The 20,427-nt window shown below is 38.8% G+C and overlaps 1 protein-coding gene across 4 annotated transcripts in view; it reads left to right on the forward strand.

The window, feature by feature from the left end:
* Positions 1-20,427, forward strand: part of LOC127655559 (epithelial discoidin domain-containing receptor 1-like) — a 61,683-nt gene that overhangs the window by 5,629 nt on the left and 35,627 nt on the right. For all 4 annotated transcript variants that reach the window (XM_052143451.1, XM_052143454.1, XM_052143453.1 and 1 more), the window contains exon 2: positions 19,117-19,271. In XM_052143451.1, coding sequence (XP_051999411.1) covers positions 19,175-19,271 — 97 coding nt within the window. In that variant the 5' untranslated portion in view covers positions 19,117-19,174. The remainder of the gene's footprint in view (positions 1-19,116; positions 19,272-20,427) is intronic.

Consider the following 20,427-nt stretch of genomic DNA (forward strand, 5'->3'; position numbering starts at 1 on the left):
TTTTGCATCAAGAACCTGTGTACTGCCATATCCTATTTCATAACTATTTCTTCCATGTAAATCTGCACTATGGACAGTTATTTACAGCTCACTAAATACGTTTAGCTTAATGTGCTCCAGGACTATATGAACCAGTGATCTGTACTTTAAAGTCCCCATGAGTTTTCTTTGGCCTGTTGATGTTCTTTCTACTGAAACATGAAGTTGGGGCAGGACTTGTTGAAAATCTCGTTCCTTTTATAACAGTAGCCAATAGGATTTAGTTTTCATTGCAGCACTTGGAAAAGCCAAACACACTCCTTTCCAATGTGGTGCTGCTCGTGCAGGAGATCATGGAAACTGATAATTAATCTCAATACAGAGTCTGACCGCTTTTACACTGACTTGAGAAACAAACAATGATCTAACTTACCACATTACTCCATAACAGGCCCACAAACGAACACAACGTGTCGTGGTCTTTGCTTACGACGATGCTGGAGCTGCTGTGCAAGTCCAATACAGATAAATGAGAAACATGCGAGTAAAACATCACAATATATTAATGTTTTGAATAACAATACACTAAACATAAAGAAAAAACATGTACACGTGCTGTACATCCCCAGAAACTGCTGGAAAACGTTCCTTGCACACAACTCCCATATTTGGGTCCCTTTCAGAAGTTATAATCTTCGGAGAGACTGCAGATTTGAAATGCTTATATCTTCTGAAAACTTGTTTTTATTCAACATTTAGAAGCACACTAGCATATATAGTACAAATAGGCTAACAGACTAAAAGCAGAAAATGTTTATTTTGATTTTACAGGGTCTTTAAACAATTGATTGCCTGTGAATCAGTACATTTAAAGGTACTGAAAAGTCTGGAAAGCACTGCAAAGATTGATTTCAGTCAGAGTAAAACAATCCTTCATCTTTAAGATGTCATGTAAACACTTTAGTCTGACTGAAATCATACCAGTCCGATTGTTGCAAATTTGGAATAACAGACCAAGAAAATGTGATTGTAACTCTGCTTCGTCCAACATGTTTACACATTAATTGAACCACAATTGGCCTCAATGTTGTGGACATGCTCTGAAAGGCTGAGGTATCATGGGCCATGTATTTAACACTTTTTTTTAACATCATGTGATGCATACTTGAAATGACAGAAAGACTGTAGATTCACTACAAAAAAACCTGCTGTAGTTTGATTATAACTGTGCATGTAAATGTACTGATTGTGTCGTGCAGCACTTTCATATTCAGTGTTGACAGACAAATTACTTGTTGCTGGAAACATGTCATATTGCTCCTGGTTAGGGTACGGTGTAGTAACGAACACACACACACACACACACACACACACACACACACACACACACTTAAACATGCATTCTCTCACTTTAAAGTTGCTAAAGGGTTCATTTCTCTCTCCAGTAATTACTCCCAACTTCACGCAAACATATACAAGCTTTTGAACGTTGTTCGGGAAAATAGAAACATTCAAAAACAACATGGCATCTTCTTTAAGTGTTTTTTTCCTCTTCCTAAATCTCAACTGCCAAACACTCTAAGAGGCAATATAAGACCATTCACTTCACTTCTGCTTATATACTTCTCAGTGCCATTGTGTTTGTGTTCTTCAGAGTATTTAGTAATTCTCCAGATGTTAAGCAGTTATTGCACCTTCACTCTCCTGTTTGTTTTGGCTTTCTCCTTTTTTCAGCTTTGTGATATCTAAATGGATCAGACAGACAGTCCTGAATGTCTTGTGCTAACTAATGTTAAGCTCCAGAAGGAGATTTCTGTGTGTGCTCAGGTCTTGCTGGTTTGGTGTTATTATGGGCATACATTGCTGTTGTTCACTGTACTGAGGTTTTTCCGTTTGACTTGTTCTCTTCATTATTTTCTCTCCCTCACTTTCTGCTTTTCTGCTTTTTGAGTATGCCTTCTTTTCTCTTATTTTCACCTGTTTTAAATTATTAGCCTTGTATACAATTTTCTCAAGTTTTTGCTAATCTTTTATTGTTTATTTTCCAATTTGTTCTTCAAGGTTACAACTGCAGTTGAATAACAGAGCAGTAAAGTATCCCAACCTGTGTAATTTCTCTCTCAGCTCTGCTGTTTGTGAGTTTGTACTTGTTCATCAACTGACCTTTTTCTAGCCAGTCATCACAAAAGTCACACAGGTCTATCACATACTTCAGTGTCTCTCAAACTCTGTAATGGTTTAGTTAAACTGTTATATGTTTTTTTCAAAACTAAGGGAGACATTCAGGGGCAAATTGACAATATTATTACAGTTGTACCATTTTTGCACTTTGTATTTTCAGTGCAAAAACCTTGCAAGTTGTTTCAGCTGTTCAGGCTATAATACAGTGAAGAGAAATGCATATTATAAACTGAACCCCCCAACCAAACCCCCAAACCTATCTATGAGTGGAGTAAAAATTTAATGTTAGAGGGAAAAATGCAACCTCCGAAACACACTTGTTACTGATTATGCAAACACAATTACTTCCTGGTGTAAATACAGGATCCGAACCCAGGTTTCCTTGGCTGCTGACACAACACGGTTCCAGTTGCGCCACAGGGGAAGGTAAACATGCTGGGGCTGATGCAAAAATGTCTGATAGGAGATGCTGCTTGTCGGTGGGTCGGCCGATCCTAGGGTACCAGAACTTTTGAAAACAACATGCTGACCTCCTGTGTGATCATGTTCCTTAAATAGGCTTTGTGTAGTGTTGCGGCTTGCATATGTAAATTAAGTCTCTTTTTCTCAACTCTTTCTATGCAAGTTAGGCTTTTTATTATAGTTTGAATCTTATTCACAAAGTATTCTCTTGTGCAATAATGTTGCGCTATTACCAGCTGCGGAAATAATGCAGTGAAAGAATTTAGTTTAAAAGAGACATTTGTAAATTTTTCTAATGATCAAGGCAGCAGTTATTCATCAAATGATTCTTTAGACGTGTTATAATAGTTGAGCACCCTTTCAGCATTTTAAAGAGCTGATTTAGTTACCTGGATCGCAGTAACAGAGTGGTAGTCATTGCATCTTGACATATGATAACACCAGCCTACAATATGGAATTGTTTAGTAGCATTAACACTATTTTGTGTCATCCTTGACATAATATGACTAACATCCAGCCTACAATATGGGAATTTGTTTTTAGCACTAACATTTATTTTAACACCTATTTTTGTGTGTGTGTTTGTGTGTGTGTGTATCTGATTTTTACAATTACTTTTGAATCGGGTGCTAAAACTGCACAGACAACACAATAAAATAAAATATATGCTGTCAGTTGGTGCAATTAATTCTAAATTGAATTTCCCCCTCAGTGCTATACTGGTAGTATTTTTCAGTCTATTAAATGATAATATGTTGAAATAAAAGAACACTGAATTCACTTGCTGCTCAACGCAGTATTCCCTGGCCTTTAGACTCATTTATACAATAAATGTTCATGTAATACATTATGATACTGGTTTGGTTCCATTTGCCTGTAATGGAGGGGCTCAAGCACACGACTCATTTTAAACTTATTTTCACATAAAAACAGTTTTGAGTTCATAAAATGTGTTAGTGGTTTGTTCTATGAGGCACATTCTGCCATTCAGTGGAATATCTGACCACATTGATGAGATGTCTTGGTTTTGGCAGATCAACACAGATGGTTACATCTGAAAAAACACATTTAAGTTTTGTATTTCATGAGTACACTCAAAGATCAGGAAACTAAATAGGGTGATTTTCTCAGTATGAATATCAGTGCATGGGAAAGGTTTGGATTTGGCTTCCTGTTTAAATGGTTTGAGTGTGCTGTGGGAAATGTCAGCTATGCAGTGAGTGTTTGTAACTAGAAGAAGATGAGGGCAGAAGTGTACCTGGCAGGTCAAATTAATATAATGTCTGTTGGGCGTGTATGTTTTTGTGTAGATGATGTGCAATAGGAAAGGTTTAATTTGGCCCTCTCCAGACATTTCCAGTAAAATATTCTCCCCTTGTAACGTGACTAAACCTTCCTGCCATTATTCAACCTTCATTGTCTTTTGTTCTTTCTCTCTTCTCTTTCTTTTTTGCCCAGTTCTCACTAGGGCTTGGATCTATATCCTTTCAATCTTTTAACAACATTAAATAAAAATCTCAATATATATTTGTCCTGAATTGGCTTATTTTAAAAAGTAAATGCATGTTTTCCACACTATTTTCTTTAAATAAACATGGGAAAGAATTTAATTGAACCATATACAGTGCATATCAATACATACTATTGTTAAATATTTAAGCTATCTACATCTATTCAAAATGATTAATGCCATGGAGACTTCTACAAAAAATATTTTAGTGATCTGCAAACAAATCAGCGTTATAAATCAATTAATTGAAACTGACAGTTTGAACTGAAATGAATTAAGCCTAACTAATACCGTTTTTAATATTTTTAAAATTAGCAACTTGTTCACAATGTTGCTTATTTGAAATTGTCAGCAAAATCATCACGAATATTACATTTATCGCCCAGTTCACTCTTGCTTGCTCTGTCACATTTACCCTCCCTCTGATCTCAGACTCTCCTCTTGTTCATAGAGTAAGTCATTCATTCTTCTTTCCTCTTCCTGTCAACCAGAAATTTTTCACCCATTAGTGGTCATCTTGGCTGGACAGCTAGAGGATGAGTCACTCCGGCAACTAACGCAAACCTGAGTCATGACATTGCTGTGAAAATCATGTAAACATTCAGTCTTCAAACACTGCCGTTCTAGAGATAGCTAAATTCGGCAGTTTTGTGATGTCAGACTCTTTGATCCTAAGACTCAAAGGTCAAATTGGCTGTAAGGAAATTCCCTCATATCTGATGTTTAAAGGATAGCATCAAAACAATGCAGCTGAGACCTCTGTCTGCTCAGAGCAGCCATTACTCACCACTTCTTTCTTATGCCAGTGTGAACTCACATACTGTTTCAATCATTCTTAGCAGATTTGGACAGAATGGCTGGAAACTTTTCAAATGCCTGGCGGAGTTAGCAGGACTCACTCATAACACACTCATTTATGCAAAATGGCATGAAGTGTGGTACAGTCAACACTGTCATTTAAAACAAGTGGTGTACAGTTTTACTCCATTTGTGTTGTATAACAGGATTACAATGTTGTTATAGTGATGAAATTACAATAATGCCTGACAATGTTGGAAAAAAGCATTTATGCTAAAAGAAATTTTAACATTGGAAGTACCCTATATGGTTATTAAAAACAAGGGTTTATTAACTTTTTCTATCCTGCACTTTGAATGTTTTCATGTTGTGTTCATCTTTCCCTTTATCAATAAAAAGTGACAGAAAGCCAGTTAAATGCCATCCTTTACTTTTACCTATTCTGACATTATCTCTAACAAAATGTGTGATATATTTGGGTGAATCTCATGAAAACTACCAAAAATGCACAGGTCAAGTTTCATCCCAAAATTATAAAAAGAGAGAAGAAATTAGCCCTATATTTAGTAGGGTTGTTCCTATTCCAAAATGTTGGGTTCGGTACGATTCCAGCCCTGGTACCTCGGTATCAATGCTAACTCAATACTTAGGCAACAAATAAAAAAAAACTCAGATTTTTTATGAAATGACAAAGAAAATTACTTGACTAAAGAACTGCCTAAAAAGTATGCCTTTTCACTTATATTTCTGATTCATATTAAATAGTTTAATTAAATGTAATTGCCAAATTGTGTTTAATCAAATACATACTGTACAGCATTTAATCAAAGGAAAATATAATAATTTTCACAAAAAAAAAAAAAAAAAAATATATATATATATATATATATATATATATATGTGGTAAAAAACAATAAAGATGCACTACAGAGCTAACTGATATTCAGCACACTGGCTTTTGTGACATTGCTTGCAGATAATAATACTAATAATATAACCATTTAATATGATATAGTTGTTTTTATGAGTATTATTGCAACTACTTTGAATATTGGACATTTAAACTAGTAAAAATTTTCATAATGTCTTCAATTTCATGAATCCAGTTCAACATAGCTCTCATTTCAGCAGGACTTTTATTTTGAAAGACCTTTGAAGTTTATCCTGTTTTTTGAGGGGTCGTTATATCAAGTATTCACAGCCATTTATACACTAAACACACTGCTCTGCGGCTCTGCAGATGGATACTATTGGACACACTGCATGAAAATCAAGCATTAGTGGTGTGTTTGTGTGCATGTCTGTTTGTGTGAAGGAGATGACAGTGCAGAGCCTCTCATTCGTTCTGTGGCGTGCATGTGACTGTGAAACAAATGAAATTAATTTAATGAAACAGTTGACCATATAAAATTTATTTTTATTATTTTCAAATGGTCTTTGATTTAATCTCAAAACTCTCACATTACATTACATTTTGCTAATTGCAGCATACTTTAAAATGGTACCAAATTTAACAACAAGATGATATTGTACCATTGAAATTTTTTGGGTATCGTGATATTTCGTTAGTACTGTTATACCACGCAACCCTAATATTTAGCAAAATGAAAAAGAGCCCTATTTATTAGGACCATTACGATTTTACCCATTCACAATTCTTAGTTGCCTATTGTAATTTATTAGTAACTATAGTCCTAATAAAGTGCCCAACGTAGTCTTCTGCTTTTGTAGCACATCCACCTTAAGGATCGATGTGTTGTGCATTCTGATATGCTATTCAGCTCACTACAGTTGTACAGAGTGGTTATCTGAGTTACTGCAGCCTTTTTTGTCAGCTCAAACAGTCTAGCCATTCTCCATTGACCTCTTTCATCAACATGTCATTTCTGTCTGCAGAACTCACTGGATGTTTTTTGTTTTTGGCACCATTCTGAGTATACTGTTGTGTGTGAAAATCTCAGGAGATCAGCAGTTACAGAAATACTCAAACCAGCTCATCTGGCACCAACAATAACGCCACGGTTGAAATGACTGAGATCACATTTTTTCCCCATTCTGATGGTTGATGTAAAAATTAACTGAAGCTCCTGACCTATATCTGCATGATGTTATGCACTGCACTGCTGCCACATGATTAGATGGTTAGATAAATAATGAATAAGTAGGTGTACAGGTGTACCTAATTAAATGCTCATTGAGTGTATATCTGTAAAGGATCTCCTCTTTGGGTTGCTGTTCCCCTCCAGACCAGCAGGGGATGCTTTCCTTGAGCCTTCCATGCCATCCTCTTTCCAGGCCTGCAGATGGCACTTATACCTTGAGCTCTGTTCTCTCCACTCTTGCAGATGGCACAAACACCCCTAACCCTGTTCAACTCTCTGCTCGTTAATCCTCATTCCCTTCACCTGCCTTTGTGTTCAGTCTTGAGCATATGTACCCTGTGCCTCCAGTGACCAGTTCAAGTGTTTTCCTTATTATACCCTTTTTGACCCTTTTGTCTATTTGTGTTTCTCTGTTTTGTGGAAGCTCGGCTTTCCTTGTTTATTTGTACTTTGCTTTATTTTTCAAGTAAAGATTATAGTTTTTGGGGAAGAAACAAAAAAAAACTTCTGCTCTTGGGTTCAACTATCGGGGAGTTAGCTCAGTGGTAAAACACCTAACACTTGAGCACTGCAGACCCGGTTACGGCAGCCTCATTACAGCAAGACTGAACCATGGAAGCGAGCCCAGCGGAAGGGTCTTCAAACAGCCCTTTCAGATCAAGCTGCTACCATTCAGAGGTCAGAGATCCTTCAACTTCTGAGTCACCAGTCTCAAGCCGCCTCATCCCGAGACCCACCTCCCTATCTTTCACCAAGACCTATACTTTACCATCAGAGCCCAGACTACCAGCCCCCGAACAATTTGATGGCAGTCCTGAGAAATGTAGAGGTTTCATTACCCAGTGAACCCTGGCCTTCCAGCTCCAGCCCAGCAGCTTTCCCACTGAAAGTAATAAAGTGGCCTACATCATTACCCTTCTCACAGGCAAGGCATTGGACTGGGCCTCAGCCTTATGGGACCAGCTAGATGTGGGAGATGTGGATCATCGCTTGCTTCATTTCTCTCAATGTACCGGAGTGCAGCAGAGTTTGCTATCGAGTTTCATACCCTTGCCACAGGGAGTGGATGGGATCAATGAGCCCTGAGAGCTACCTTTCACCATGCCTTGTCTCCTGAGCTCAAGGACGAGTTGGCGTTCCGAGACCCTGCACCTAATCTCGAATCCCTCATTGACATGGCCATCTGGGTAGACCACCGCCTCAGAAAACACCAACAGGAGTGACAGCAGGAGATCAGATTGCTGGACTCTGCCAGCCCTATTAAACTGCCTTCATCCCCTAGCGACCCCAAGGAACCCATGCAGCTGGGTAGAATCAGGATATCCCAAGCAGAACGGAACCGATGGATGAGGGACAGACGCTGTCTCTATTGTGGCAAGCCAGAACACTTTCGCTTTGCATGTCCTGAGTTGTCGGGAAAAGCCAACTCTCATCCAGGAGGAGGGGAGCCAGGGTGAGAATAGGAACCATTCCCTGCTCGGCGACCTCTGGTTTGACCATCCATGTCACCCTTACCCATGGCATTCAACATCATCAAGTTTGTGCCTTTGTAGACTCTGGGGCCGCCAGGAGTTTTATGGACTTTGAGTTGGCCAAGATACTTTCTATTCAGCCTGCAACCCTTCAGAAACCCCTTAACATTACTGCAGTTGATGGCAGTCCTCTCTGACAGGTTAGTCAATGTACCCCACCTCTCCAGCTGAGGGTGGGGCAACTCCAGGAACAGATACAGTTCCTTTTGATTCACTCTCCTAAGCTTCCTCTAATTCTTGGCTTCCCATGGCTGACTGCTCACAACCCACACATTGACTGGTACCGAGGGGTTGTTAGAACCTAGGGAACCAACTGCCGTGTCTCAGACATCACCTTCTGCTGTACCCCCAATCTGCTAAGATCTTTCCCAGAACCTTCGCCAGAGATTTTCAGGTGGAGTTGTACCTCTGTTCCCGAGACCCTGTCCACGGAAGTCATGGCTCCTCTCAAGATGGAGCCGGCGAAACCCAAGTCTCTAACGCATCTTCCCAAGTTATCCCGAGTTCCCCCGGAGTATGCGGATCTCCATTAAGTCTTCAGTAAAGACAGAGCTGCCTCACTGCCCCCTCATAGATCTTATGATTGCTCTATTGAACTGTGTGGCATGGGGGGCGTGGTCGTGTGTCGGTCTGCGGGAGAGAGAGAGAGCGGTAAGGCTTGTCACCTGGTTTGTAATTACCTCTAACACCTGTGTCTTATTATAGTGATATGGAGAGAGACATTTAAGGAACGCCAAGTGTCGAGAGAGGGGGAGAGAATTTCCGCTCTCTCTTCCGCAGACCGACACACGACCACGCCCCCCATGCCACAAACTGCTTCCTAGTACCTGCCCACCTTGTGGAAGGCTCTACTCTCTCTCTGGTTCTGAAAGATTAGCCATGGATAAATACCTCAAAGAATCTCTGGACAGTGGATTCATCCATCCTTCCACCTCACCTGCAGGAGCCGTTTTTTATTTGTTGAAAAGAAGGATGGCAGCCTCCGACCCTGCATAGACTACCGAGGTCTAAACCATATTACCATCAAGAACCGGTACCCACTCCCCCTCATGACCACGGCTTTTGAGATCCTGCAGGGTGCCACCATCTTTACCAAACTAGACCTTCGTAATGCATATCACCTAGTTAGAATCTGTGAGGGAGACAAGTGGAAGAATGATTTGTGTTTGTTTATCTGGATTACATACTCATATTCTCCCACAACTACCAAGAACACGTTCAGCATGTTCGGCAGGTCCTAGTGCAGTTGCTGAAGCATAAACTCTTTGTGAAGCTGGAGAAGAGTGAATTTCATGTTCCAGCAGTCTCATTCCTTGGCTTCTGTGTGTCCAAGGGCAGTCTCCAGATGGATCCTGGCAAGATTCGGACAGTCTTGGATTGGCCCTGTCCAACTTCAGTGAAGCAGGTACAGCGCTTTCTAGGCTTCTCCAATTTTTATAGGAGATTCATTAAAAACTTCAGTTCTGTTGCAGAGCCTCTCTCCGCACTCACTAAGTCAACCAGACAGTTTGCGTGGACCAGCAGAGCTAACCAGGCCTTCAATAAATTGAAGCAACTCTTCACATCTGCCCCTATCCTTACGCTCCCTGATCCAGAGATGCCCTGTGTATTGGAGGTGGATGCCTCAAATGTGGGGATAGGAGCTGTCCTGTCACAGAGGAGTAAGAGTGATAATAAGCTTCATCCATGTGCATTCTTCTCTCGTCAGCTTACCCAAACTCAGAGGAATTATGATATTGAGAACAGGGAGCTGCTGGCCATTAAAATGGCATTGGAAGAGTGGAGGCATTGGCTGGAGGGGGCCAAATACCATTTCCTCATATGGATGGACCACAGGAACCTCACTTACATCCAGAAGGCAAAGAGGTTGAATTCTCGACAAGCCCGTTGGTCCCTCTTTTTAACTGATTTAATTTCACTCTTTCCTATCACCCAGGTTCCAAGAATCTTAAGCCAGATGCACTCTCGAGACAGTTTGAGCCACCAGAGGGGGAGTGCTGTCCAGAACCCATTCTCCCCACTTCCAGGGATGGCTGGGCCCAACTGCAACAGCCAGGACCTGGTAATGGCCCTCCAGGGCACCTGTTTGTCCCTAACTGTCTGAGGTTTTGCAGTGGGCTCATGCCTCCCTCCCTTATGGACATTCGGGAACAACTAGAACTTGCAAGCTTGTCCAGAGGAAGTTCTGGTGGCCTAAACTGATTGCTCCATTTGTGCCCAGAACAAGGAACCTAGGACCCACCCCCAAGGCTTGCTGCACCCACTACCTATCCCGAGACGCCCTTGGTCCCACATTTCCTTGGACATCACAGGCTTACCACAGTCTCAAGGAAATATGGTAATTCTGGTGGTGGTGGACAGATTTTCTAAGGCTTGTCATCTTTTAGCTTTGCCAAAGCTCCCCACAGCAAACCAAACAGCAGAACGTTTAATGAGGCACATGTTAAGGATCTACGGGTTCCCGCAGAATATGGTTTCCGACCGGGGCCCACAGTTCACGTCACGGTTCTGGAAGGCGTTTGGTCGGCTCAACGGATCTTCCAGCAGCCTGTCTTCTGGCATCCACCTCCAGTCCAGTGACCAGACAGAGAGAGTAAACCAAGACATTGAAAGGACACTAATATGCCTGGTCGCCGACAATCACTCAACATGGAGCTCTCGATTAATCTGAGATGAGTTTGCACGTAACACCCTTTACTATTCTTCTCTAGGCATGTCTCCTTTTGAATGTCAGTATGATCTATCCAGATTAAGTTAATTTACTTTAATAATGGAGAAAGAGGCATGTTATGATGTTGAAACTAGTAACAGGCAATCTTTCCTTTTTCTTTTAGTTGTATGTCAAATCATGTACTTCTGGCACTATGGTTCATTGTATGATTTAATGGACATAAACATGCTCAGCTCATTATATGACAATCTTTAATTTATGTGATATGAGCAATTCATTATCCTGAATTGAAAATAGTTTGGTCATGAATTTCTGTAACATAATTGTTTCCATTGACTGATGTTTCTAAGGCAACAATTTACGTCAATAACATTTCTGTGACATAATACTCACCCGTATAATGCGTTTTGCCCACAGCGTTTAATAATATGTATTAAAAATCTTTAATGTTTGCCCAGTCTCAAAACCCATGGCAAGTGCCTGCATTACAGTAATTCAATTGTATTATTTTGCCTACGGTGTTTGAAACAGTGCAGATGGGGTCAAGAAAGTAAATGTCAATGATAATGATGCATTGCTTAAGTTAATGTGATTGTGAAATGATCCTAAAGGGCTGTGTGACAGGATTATAATGTAAGGAAGTCGCATACACTTTTGCCTTATCGGCAGATGTAATACTGACAGTTCTTGATATGCGTGTGTGTAAATTTGCTTCAGGCAAGTCAGTTTGACATTTTTTGTTTAGAGGGTTTTTGTCAAATGGAGCTGAGCTGACAAATTTGCTGTGTGAAATTCCCTAGAGCAGAATCACACTGAAAACTAATAAAGCCCGGAGCTGGTCTGACCTCAACTGTGTCATCCTGACAAATGAGCTTCATTGTTACTTAAGAAGGGATGAGCGGCTCTAATTAAGTTTTGATGTTTGTGAGCATAATGCGTCTTTTGAGTATGTTAAATGTCTGATTAACGGAACAGTACATATGGGCGTCATTTCAGGTTAGTTCCTATATTCCTCCCACTGGACTAGATCTGCCAATTAAACCACTGTCATTTCCATCAGTCCTGCACAGAGGTGGGTAGTAACATGCTACATTTACTCAGTTATATTTACTTGAGTAACTTTTTGGAGAAAATGCACTGTTAAGAGTAGATTTAATGGTGAGTACTTTTTACTCTTACACAAGTGAAATTCGAATGAAAAAAATGTACTCTTAATCCGTACTGTGTCATTTATTGAGATATTTTTTACTGCGCCGGAACTTTACAGTGGCACTGTCACTCGACTGAAGTTCATCACTGCAGCAACAGCAATAAGTGCTCAAAACAAACACTTTCTTTATTTCACACAGTGAAAATGAAGATTTACTTTTATCTGATGCCTTCATTCAACACCAAAATAAGCAGGAATTTCAGCATACAGAATTACGGATTCAATTAAGAAAACATGTTGCGGGTAAGTTGTGGTGATAATGATAACTGACTTGTTTGTTATGGTGATGATCAGTTTCAGTGTAATTCTGTACCTACGGGCTCTTTTGATCTCAGTTTTTAAATTATAAGTTTTCTTATATCAGTGCTGCAATATGTCAGTGCATACAATTCCATGTTACAAACTAGGGCTGCACAATTAATCGAAATAAAATCGAAACGATATGACCTTGTGGGATTATTAAATTGCAAAGGGCTGCGATTTAATTAATTAAATAAATAGGCTGCTCCATTCAAAGTTTATTTGCGCTGCTCAGTCCAGACTATATAAAAGCGTTTTTTATTATTTTCTGCGGTAGCAGCATCTCAGTCTCCGCAAGGCGCAGGTATCATAATACTAACGCAGAATACAAGATGGGGTATAATTCAAACATCTTTATTAAATGATTGTTGAGCAAACAGCATTAACAGTAACACCTGTAGAGTCCAAAAACATCTCTTTATCTCTTCTACTGTCATTTGTTTCCCTAACGAGAGAGCATGTCGCCCTTATTACACTCCCCGCGGAAACAAGTGAAAGCGGAACTAATATTTCTAACATCCCAAAAAATGAAAAGGAAGGAACATACATATAATAAGTCTATATCAAATATTTAGTTACTATAATATAATGCAAATTGTTAAATTTAGTATAATAAAATAATGAATATAATTTAATTAAATGGTTACAAACTATCCAATATTTTCACTTTAAATTGAATTACACCAAATGGGTTATTAGTTCAAAATTCAGTTTGACATCAAGCCTCATTCTTTAGGACTATCTTATATATATATATATATATATATATATATATATATATATATATATATATATATATATATATATATATATACAGTAAATAATAGTTTGTATAAGCCTACTAATTTTTAATCCCTAAGAATAACATTTATATTTTAAAATGATATGTTGTGTATACTGAATTATTTAATCAACCAACATTATTTTTGACAGCAAATACTAGGCAACAACTATGGTTTTACAAACAGGAAATGTAGTTAACAGTGACATTGAGCAGAAAGCTTATACATATAACCAGTTTTGACAGCTGCTGATAAAAAGTTAAATGATCAGCATCTATTGATGAGATGAAAATTGGAGATCGGTGTCAGATTTTTAAATCCTGATTGGAGCATCCCTAATATTCAAATTGACTATGTTTCTAAAAATTATGATGATGATTAGTGGGCTGAGATCCTGTCACAAAATAGACAAAAACAGGTACGGTGGACGGTAACATTTGGATATGAAGAAGACTTTGTTTCACTGTTTATATATTTATTTGTTTGTGGTTGAACTGAAAAAAAGGTCTCAGTTTGGTTCTTTTTAAGAGGACTCAAGTGTGAAAATCCCAGTAGACTTTTTGTTGTTGAACATGTGGAAAACATTACCATCATAATCGCAGCTCAAATCGCAATCGCAATATTTTTCAAAATAATTGCAATATGACTTTTTGTCCAAATCGTGCAGCCCTATTACAAACTGTCTACAATGGATGCGAGCGATGTACATCGCTATGCCATGCGGACGCATCCGTTGTAGACAGAGTCATTGATTATGGGAGCAATTTGTTTTTGTCGCATCGTGCCGTGGATCTCGCATCTGATGTAGACAACGCGTTATTTTGCTCTGCTGATTGCATGCTTGATAATGCAGCACGAGCATACAGCCATATGCGTTATAAAGCACGCATGTGATGCATTTTTCTTAAGGACAACATAGAACAAGCTCTGAACTAAAATAAGCTTAAACACTCTTCTAACACATAGATAAAGGTGCAACTTCACTTTTATTGCTCAAAACAAATGATCAAAATTATTTTGTCAGTGTATATACTGTAAGCTACAGAATATACTGAACAAAGAATCCATGCAGAATTTGTGAAATAGCGACATTAGGCATTAATAATGCATGATCTTGCTTTATTTCATCACCAAAAATATACAATATTATGCATAATTATATAATTGAACCTGTGAGACATTCATTTTTTTCTGTAGTAATTGCTAGAAACGTTTACAAACTTTTCTTCTAATTTTCAAACCTAATCTGTCAAGCATCCTTAAAGTAATAGTTCACCCATAAATGTATATTCTGTCATCATTTAGATTCACTCTCGTTGTTCCAAACCTTGTGTCTTCGTCTTTTCTGGAACCAAAAGCAAGGTGTTAGGCAGAATGTCTGCTGATTGCATGCTTGATAATGCATTCAAAAATGACAAACAAATGGAAGTAAATGGTGTCAGTAAATTCTGTCTAACGTCTCATTAATTATGTTCATTGTATCCAAGTCATGCTGGTTTAGAACATGAGGGTGAATAAAGGATATCGTCATTTTAATTTTTAAACTATCACGGTAACAGTGGGTATAAAGGATGACAAAGGCACATGATTCATGCACGCAAGGTGTTAAAATTATTAATCAGATCTTTGCAATGTAACTAGTTACTCACTACTTGAGTAATCTTTTAATTTGATACTTTCTTACTCTAACTCAAGTAATTATTAACATTTGTACTTTTTACTTCTACTTGAGTAATTACTTTTTAAAAGACTTTGTACTTTTACTTGAGTACAGTTTTTGGCTTCTCTACCCACCTCTGGTCTTGCAAGAAGATTTCAAACTAATACAGCTACTCTACATGGCCAAAAATACAGTATGTGGACTACCTAAACAAAACACACATGTGTGGTTGTTGAACATTAAATTTCAAAACAACCTCCAATCTTCTGTGAAGGCTTTCAATGATAGAGCATAGCTGTGGGGATTTTCTCTCACTCAGACTCAAGACCTTTATTGAGGTTCGGCATTGATTTTAAGCTATAGGGTCTTGATCATAGTTGCCATTCCATTTCATCCTAAAGATGTTTAATAGAATTCAAGTTCTGGGCTATTGTTGCATGGGTTAAGAAAATCCTTAGTTATAATTGTAAGGCTATTGTCAATAAAGGTTGTCTTATCTTAAGGGGTGTTTCTTTTATGAATCTTGCTTTTTGCACAGGGGCATTGTCATGCTGGAACAAAAAAGGGCCCCAAAGAATGTAATTGTGTACCGTAGCACAACTTGCCTTCACTGAAATGAGTGGAATAGACAAACCTGTTAAATAGATAGGGGGATCCATACAATTTTGGCCAAGTAGTGTAAATACAGCATATGTCTTTCTTTCAAGAACATGATATGGGCGATTATATATTAGTTTTTTTCCTTCTCTTTTCCAATGGGTCTCAGAATTTTCTCTCTCTCTCTGTCAGTTTTTTGGTTATGTTTCATTTAAATTTATTGATGTGTTACTGAGGATACACAACAGTGATTGCCCATATTGTCAACAGACGTGAGAGGATTTGTAATGCCAACTGTAATAAACCCCAAACTTGCGTTACAGTGCCGTATTATTTGGCACACACAGATAACCTTTTCTTCTGTTTCCCTTGGTTTTGGAAACACTTGCACTCTGTTTGTGTTGGCCACTGTCTGTCTTGAGCTCTGGGCAGCTGCACTGGCTGGGGCACTCGCTCTCTCTATCACACACAGCACTATGTAGAATACTGCATGCACACACTAACACACAGTCCATTAAGCTGGCTCTATTACATGCCTCGTCTACACCTCTTTTCCACACCTCCTTTCAAATTCTCCTGCTCTCTTCTACTCTCTCTTTGTCCTTGTGTCTGCACAGCTGTGCATCAGCTGTCTGTCTCTCAGACTTCAGAACCAGCCCTGTCACTCTGCACGGGGACAGCTGCCACCTCACACAAACACACACCAACACATAGACCCCCTCATTCCATGCCTTCCATGTGCACACATACAAATCCAAATCACATATTCACAGAGACAACTGGGTGGTGTTCATGGAAAAGATGATGTGCTGTGTAGATTAATTTTCTTTTTGTAATGTGTTTTGGTACATTTAGCTGTTGGAATGGTTAAGTTTGGAACTGTTTCTAGACTTATGGACCACAGTGTAAGTGAAGTGTGATGATATCAAAGGTTTATATCTACTTCCCACCAAATGGCTACATCAGTGGAGATTCCCCTCATTATCATCATCTGGTGATTTTCACAATAATACATTATGGCAAAATCAAAAGAAAAAATAGATTATACGATTTTCCATTTTTTTGATTGACATTATTTTCATGACAATTAATCACATTTTCACCATCCATTCTCATTACTGCAATGCGCCTGGGTGTTTTGCTTTTGAGTTGGATTGTAATTCTCATTATTCTCAATGATGGTTCTCATTAGAATCTCATTAGTGTAATACAGCAGAGAAAATCCTTATTACATTGAATGTAATCATCATTCTGATTAAAATCAGCATAAATCAAAGCCAGTACAACAGACTACCTTGATTAATAAAAACTTTACAGTTTAAATAATTTATCATTACTACTTCTGCATTACAGTAACGGCACTTGGGGGCTTTATTGCTTATTTGTTATATATATATTTACCTTTTTATTTTGGAGAACAAGATTAACTGGACATGTTCTTGACAGCTTTGATGGTGAGATTTGAATGATTTCTTAAGGATTGGGTGGCACAGTATTCTTAGGACAGTAGACTCGAGTAATGAATGCTGAAAATAGGGCTTTACCATCATGTGTAAACATTTTATTTTAAAATAAATTAAAATACAAAACACTTATTTCAAACAGTATTAATAATTGGCTAAATTAATAATTTTTGGCAGTGTTGTTGAGATATATATATATATATATATATATATATATATATATATATATATATATATATATATATATATATACACTCACCTAAAGGATTATTAGGAACGCCTGTTCAATTTCTCATTAATGCAATTATCTAATCAATCACATGGCAGTTGCTTCAATGCATTTAGGGGTGTGGTCCTGGTCAAGACAATCTCCTGAACTCCAAACTGAATGTCAGAATGGGAAAGAAAGCTGATTTAAGCAATTTTGAGCATGGCATGGTTGTTGGTGCCAGACGGGCCGGTCTGAGTATTTCACAATCTGCTCAGTTACTGGGATTTTCACGCACAACCATTTCTAGGGTTTACAAAGATTGGTGTGAAAAGGGAAAAACATCCAGTATTCGGCAGTCCTGTGGGAGAAAATGCCTTGTTGATGCTAGAGGTCAGAGGAGAATGGGCCGACTGATTCAAGCTGATAGAAGAGCAACTTTGCCTGAAATAACCACTCGTTACAACCGAGGTATGCAGCAAAGCATTTGTGAAGCCACAACACGCACAACCTTGAGGCGGATGGGCTACAACAGCAGAAGACCCCACCAGGTACCACTCATCTCCACTATAAATAGGAAAAAGAGGCAACAATTTGCAAGAGCTCACCAAAATTGGACAGTTGAAGACTGGAAAAATTTTGCCTGGTCTGATGAGTCTCGATTTCTGTTAAGACATTCAGATGGTAGAGTCAGAATTTGGCGTAAACAGAATGAGAACATGGATCCATCATGCCTTGTTACCACTGTGGTGGTGTAATGGTGTGGGGGATGTTTTCTTGGCACACTTTAGGCCCCTTAGTGCCAATTGGGCATCGTTTAAATGCCACGGCCTACCTGAGCATTGTTTCTGACCATGTCCATCCCTTTATGGCCACCATGTACCCATCCTCTGATGGCTACTTCCAGCAGGATAATGCACCATGTCACAAAGCTCGAATCATTTCAAATTGGTTTCTTGAACATGACAATGAGTTCACTGTACTAAAATGGCCCCCACAGTCACCAGATCTCAACCCAATAGAGCATCTTTGGGATGTGGTGGAACGGGAGCTTCGTGCCCTGGATGTGCATCCCACAAATCTCCATCAACTGCAAGATGCTATCCTAACAATATGGGCCAACATTTCTAAAGAATGCTTTCAGCACCTTGTTGAATCAATTCCACGTAGAATTAAGGCAGTTCTGAAGGTGAAAGGGGGTCAAACACAGTATTAGTATGGTGTTCCTAATAATCCTTTAGGTGAGTGTATATATATACTTGTCTGTCTCTTTCTACTGCGCTATAGTGTCTATATTACTCCAGCCACCTTGAGAGCTTGGCAGTACCACAATGTAGATGTTGTTGAACTTTGTATGACAAATTGCTTGCTATGTTCCTCATTTGTAAGTCGCTTTGGATAAAAGCTTCTGCTAAATGACTAAATGTAAATGTAATACATCCTTGGTGAACGTAAGTATTGATTTCTCTAAAAAACAAAATTGTCTTTATGTTCGAACATTTTTGAACAGTAGTGAATGTTTAGTATAGTATAGTATAGTATAGTATAGAATATGTAATATTTCATTTGTAAAAGTTTCATGAAAGGAATTTAGAAAGCAATTGATTTTTCTTTTTTTTTTTAACAAATTACTAATTTACTTTTACTCTCTTCCCTTTAGGTATGTCTGTAGAATATAGTCGAACTCTGGACAGGTAGCCAGGTGTGTCACTGTTGCTATGGCAATACATTTGCTGCCATTGTTGCCTGCCCTCCTCGCTGTCCTCCTCGCTTCCTGGACAACAGCCCAGGACTTGGATTGGCATTTTGACTCTGGTAAGAATGTCAAATGTTCTGTTTATTACAGTTGTCATACATCACAGCAAGTGTGAAAAACACACATTTTATTTTATGTGTGGTTTGTGGTCAGATATTGAGGACTACAGTCAGTCCTACAGTCAGATTTCCTTTCATCAGTCTTCTTGTGTTCACATCTTAAACACTCTCTTCCTGTCCGTTTCCTTCTTTCTTTCTGCTGTTTGTTGAGGGTTTCTAATGCATTTTTAATGTCTGTGAAATGGTTCTGTGGTCATGAAAAGCCATTAAATTCAAGCCCAGTCTTTGAATGAAAGATCATGATCCATCATTTTGGGCAACGGTGCTTTTTTCATGAGTTGTTACTAATAGTTAATCATGTAATAAGCTGGAACGGAGACAATTCTGGTCACACAATTTGCCACAGGAGAGAGAATGTACACAGGCCATCTACACATTGCAAAGTTTTGGTAGTGACAATCACATTTGAACCCTTTAAGCTTGGTGGGACCTGCGAGTAGAAAAAAAAAAGGAATTGTCAAAATATTAATAATTACAGTCTTGACCAACACAAAATATGTATTGTTTAGAAGCTTAGAAGCTCTACTTTCCAGCTCAAGTAGGCATTATGACTAAAACTGATCAAGTGCTTTTAAATTTTCAGACAAATCAGAAGTGTTCTGTTTTGATAATTTATTAAAATTCCACACTGTACATATTATTATATCAGTGTACATCGGTAAAAACATAAAACTTTTCAAATAGCCATGTGTCATATGTTGTTGGAAAGCTCTCAAAGAGTATCGTTATCTTTCAAATGGGCCCACACACAAGGTAATCGGATGCATAGATCCTTAGATAATTCACACGAAGCACAATGTGCTCGTTAAGTCCTCGTGGTGGCATAGTGACTCGCCTCAATCAGGGTGGGGGAGGACGAATCTCAGTTGCCTCTGCGTCTGAGACCATCAATCCGTGCATCTTATCACGTGGCTTGTTGAGCACGTTACCACGGAGACAAAGCGCGTGTGGAGGCTCACGCTATTCTCTGTGGCATCCACGCACAACTCAACATGTGCTCCACCGAGAGCGAAACACATTATAGCGACCAACGTTAGGTTTCCCCATGTGACTCTACCCTCCCTAGCAACTGGGCCAATTTGATTGCTTAGGAGAC

The sequence above is a fragment of the Xyrauchen texanus genome, chromosome 15, assembly GCF_025860055.1.
Source record: "Xyrauchen texanus isolate HMW12.3.18 chromosome 15, RBS_HiC_50CHRs, whole genome shotgun sequence".
Taxonomy (NCBI): domain Eukaryota; kingdom Metazoa; phylum Chordata; class Actinopteri; order Cypriniformes; family Catostomidae; genus Xyrauchen; species Xyrauchen texanus.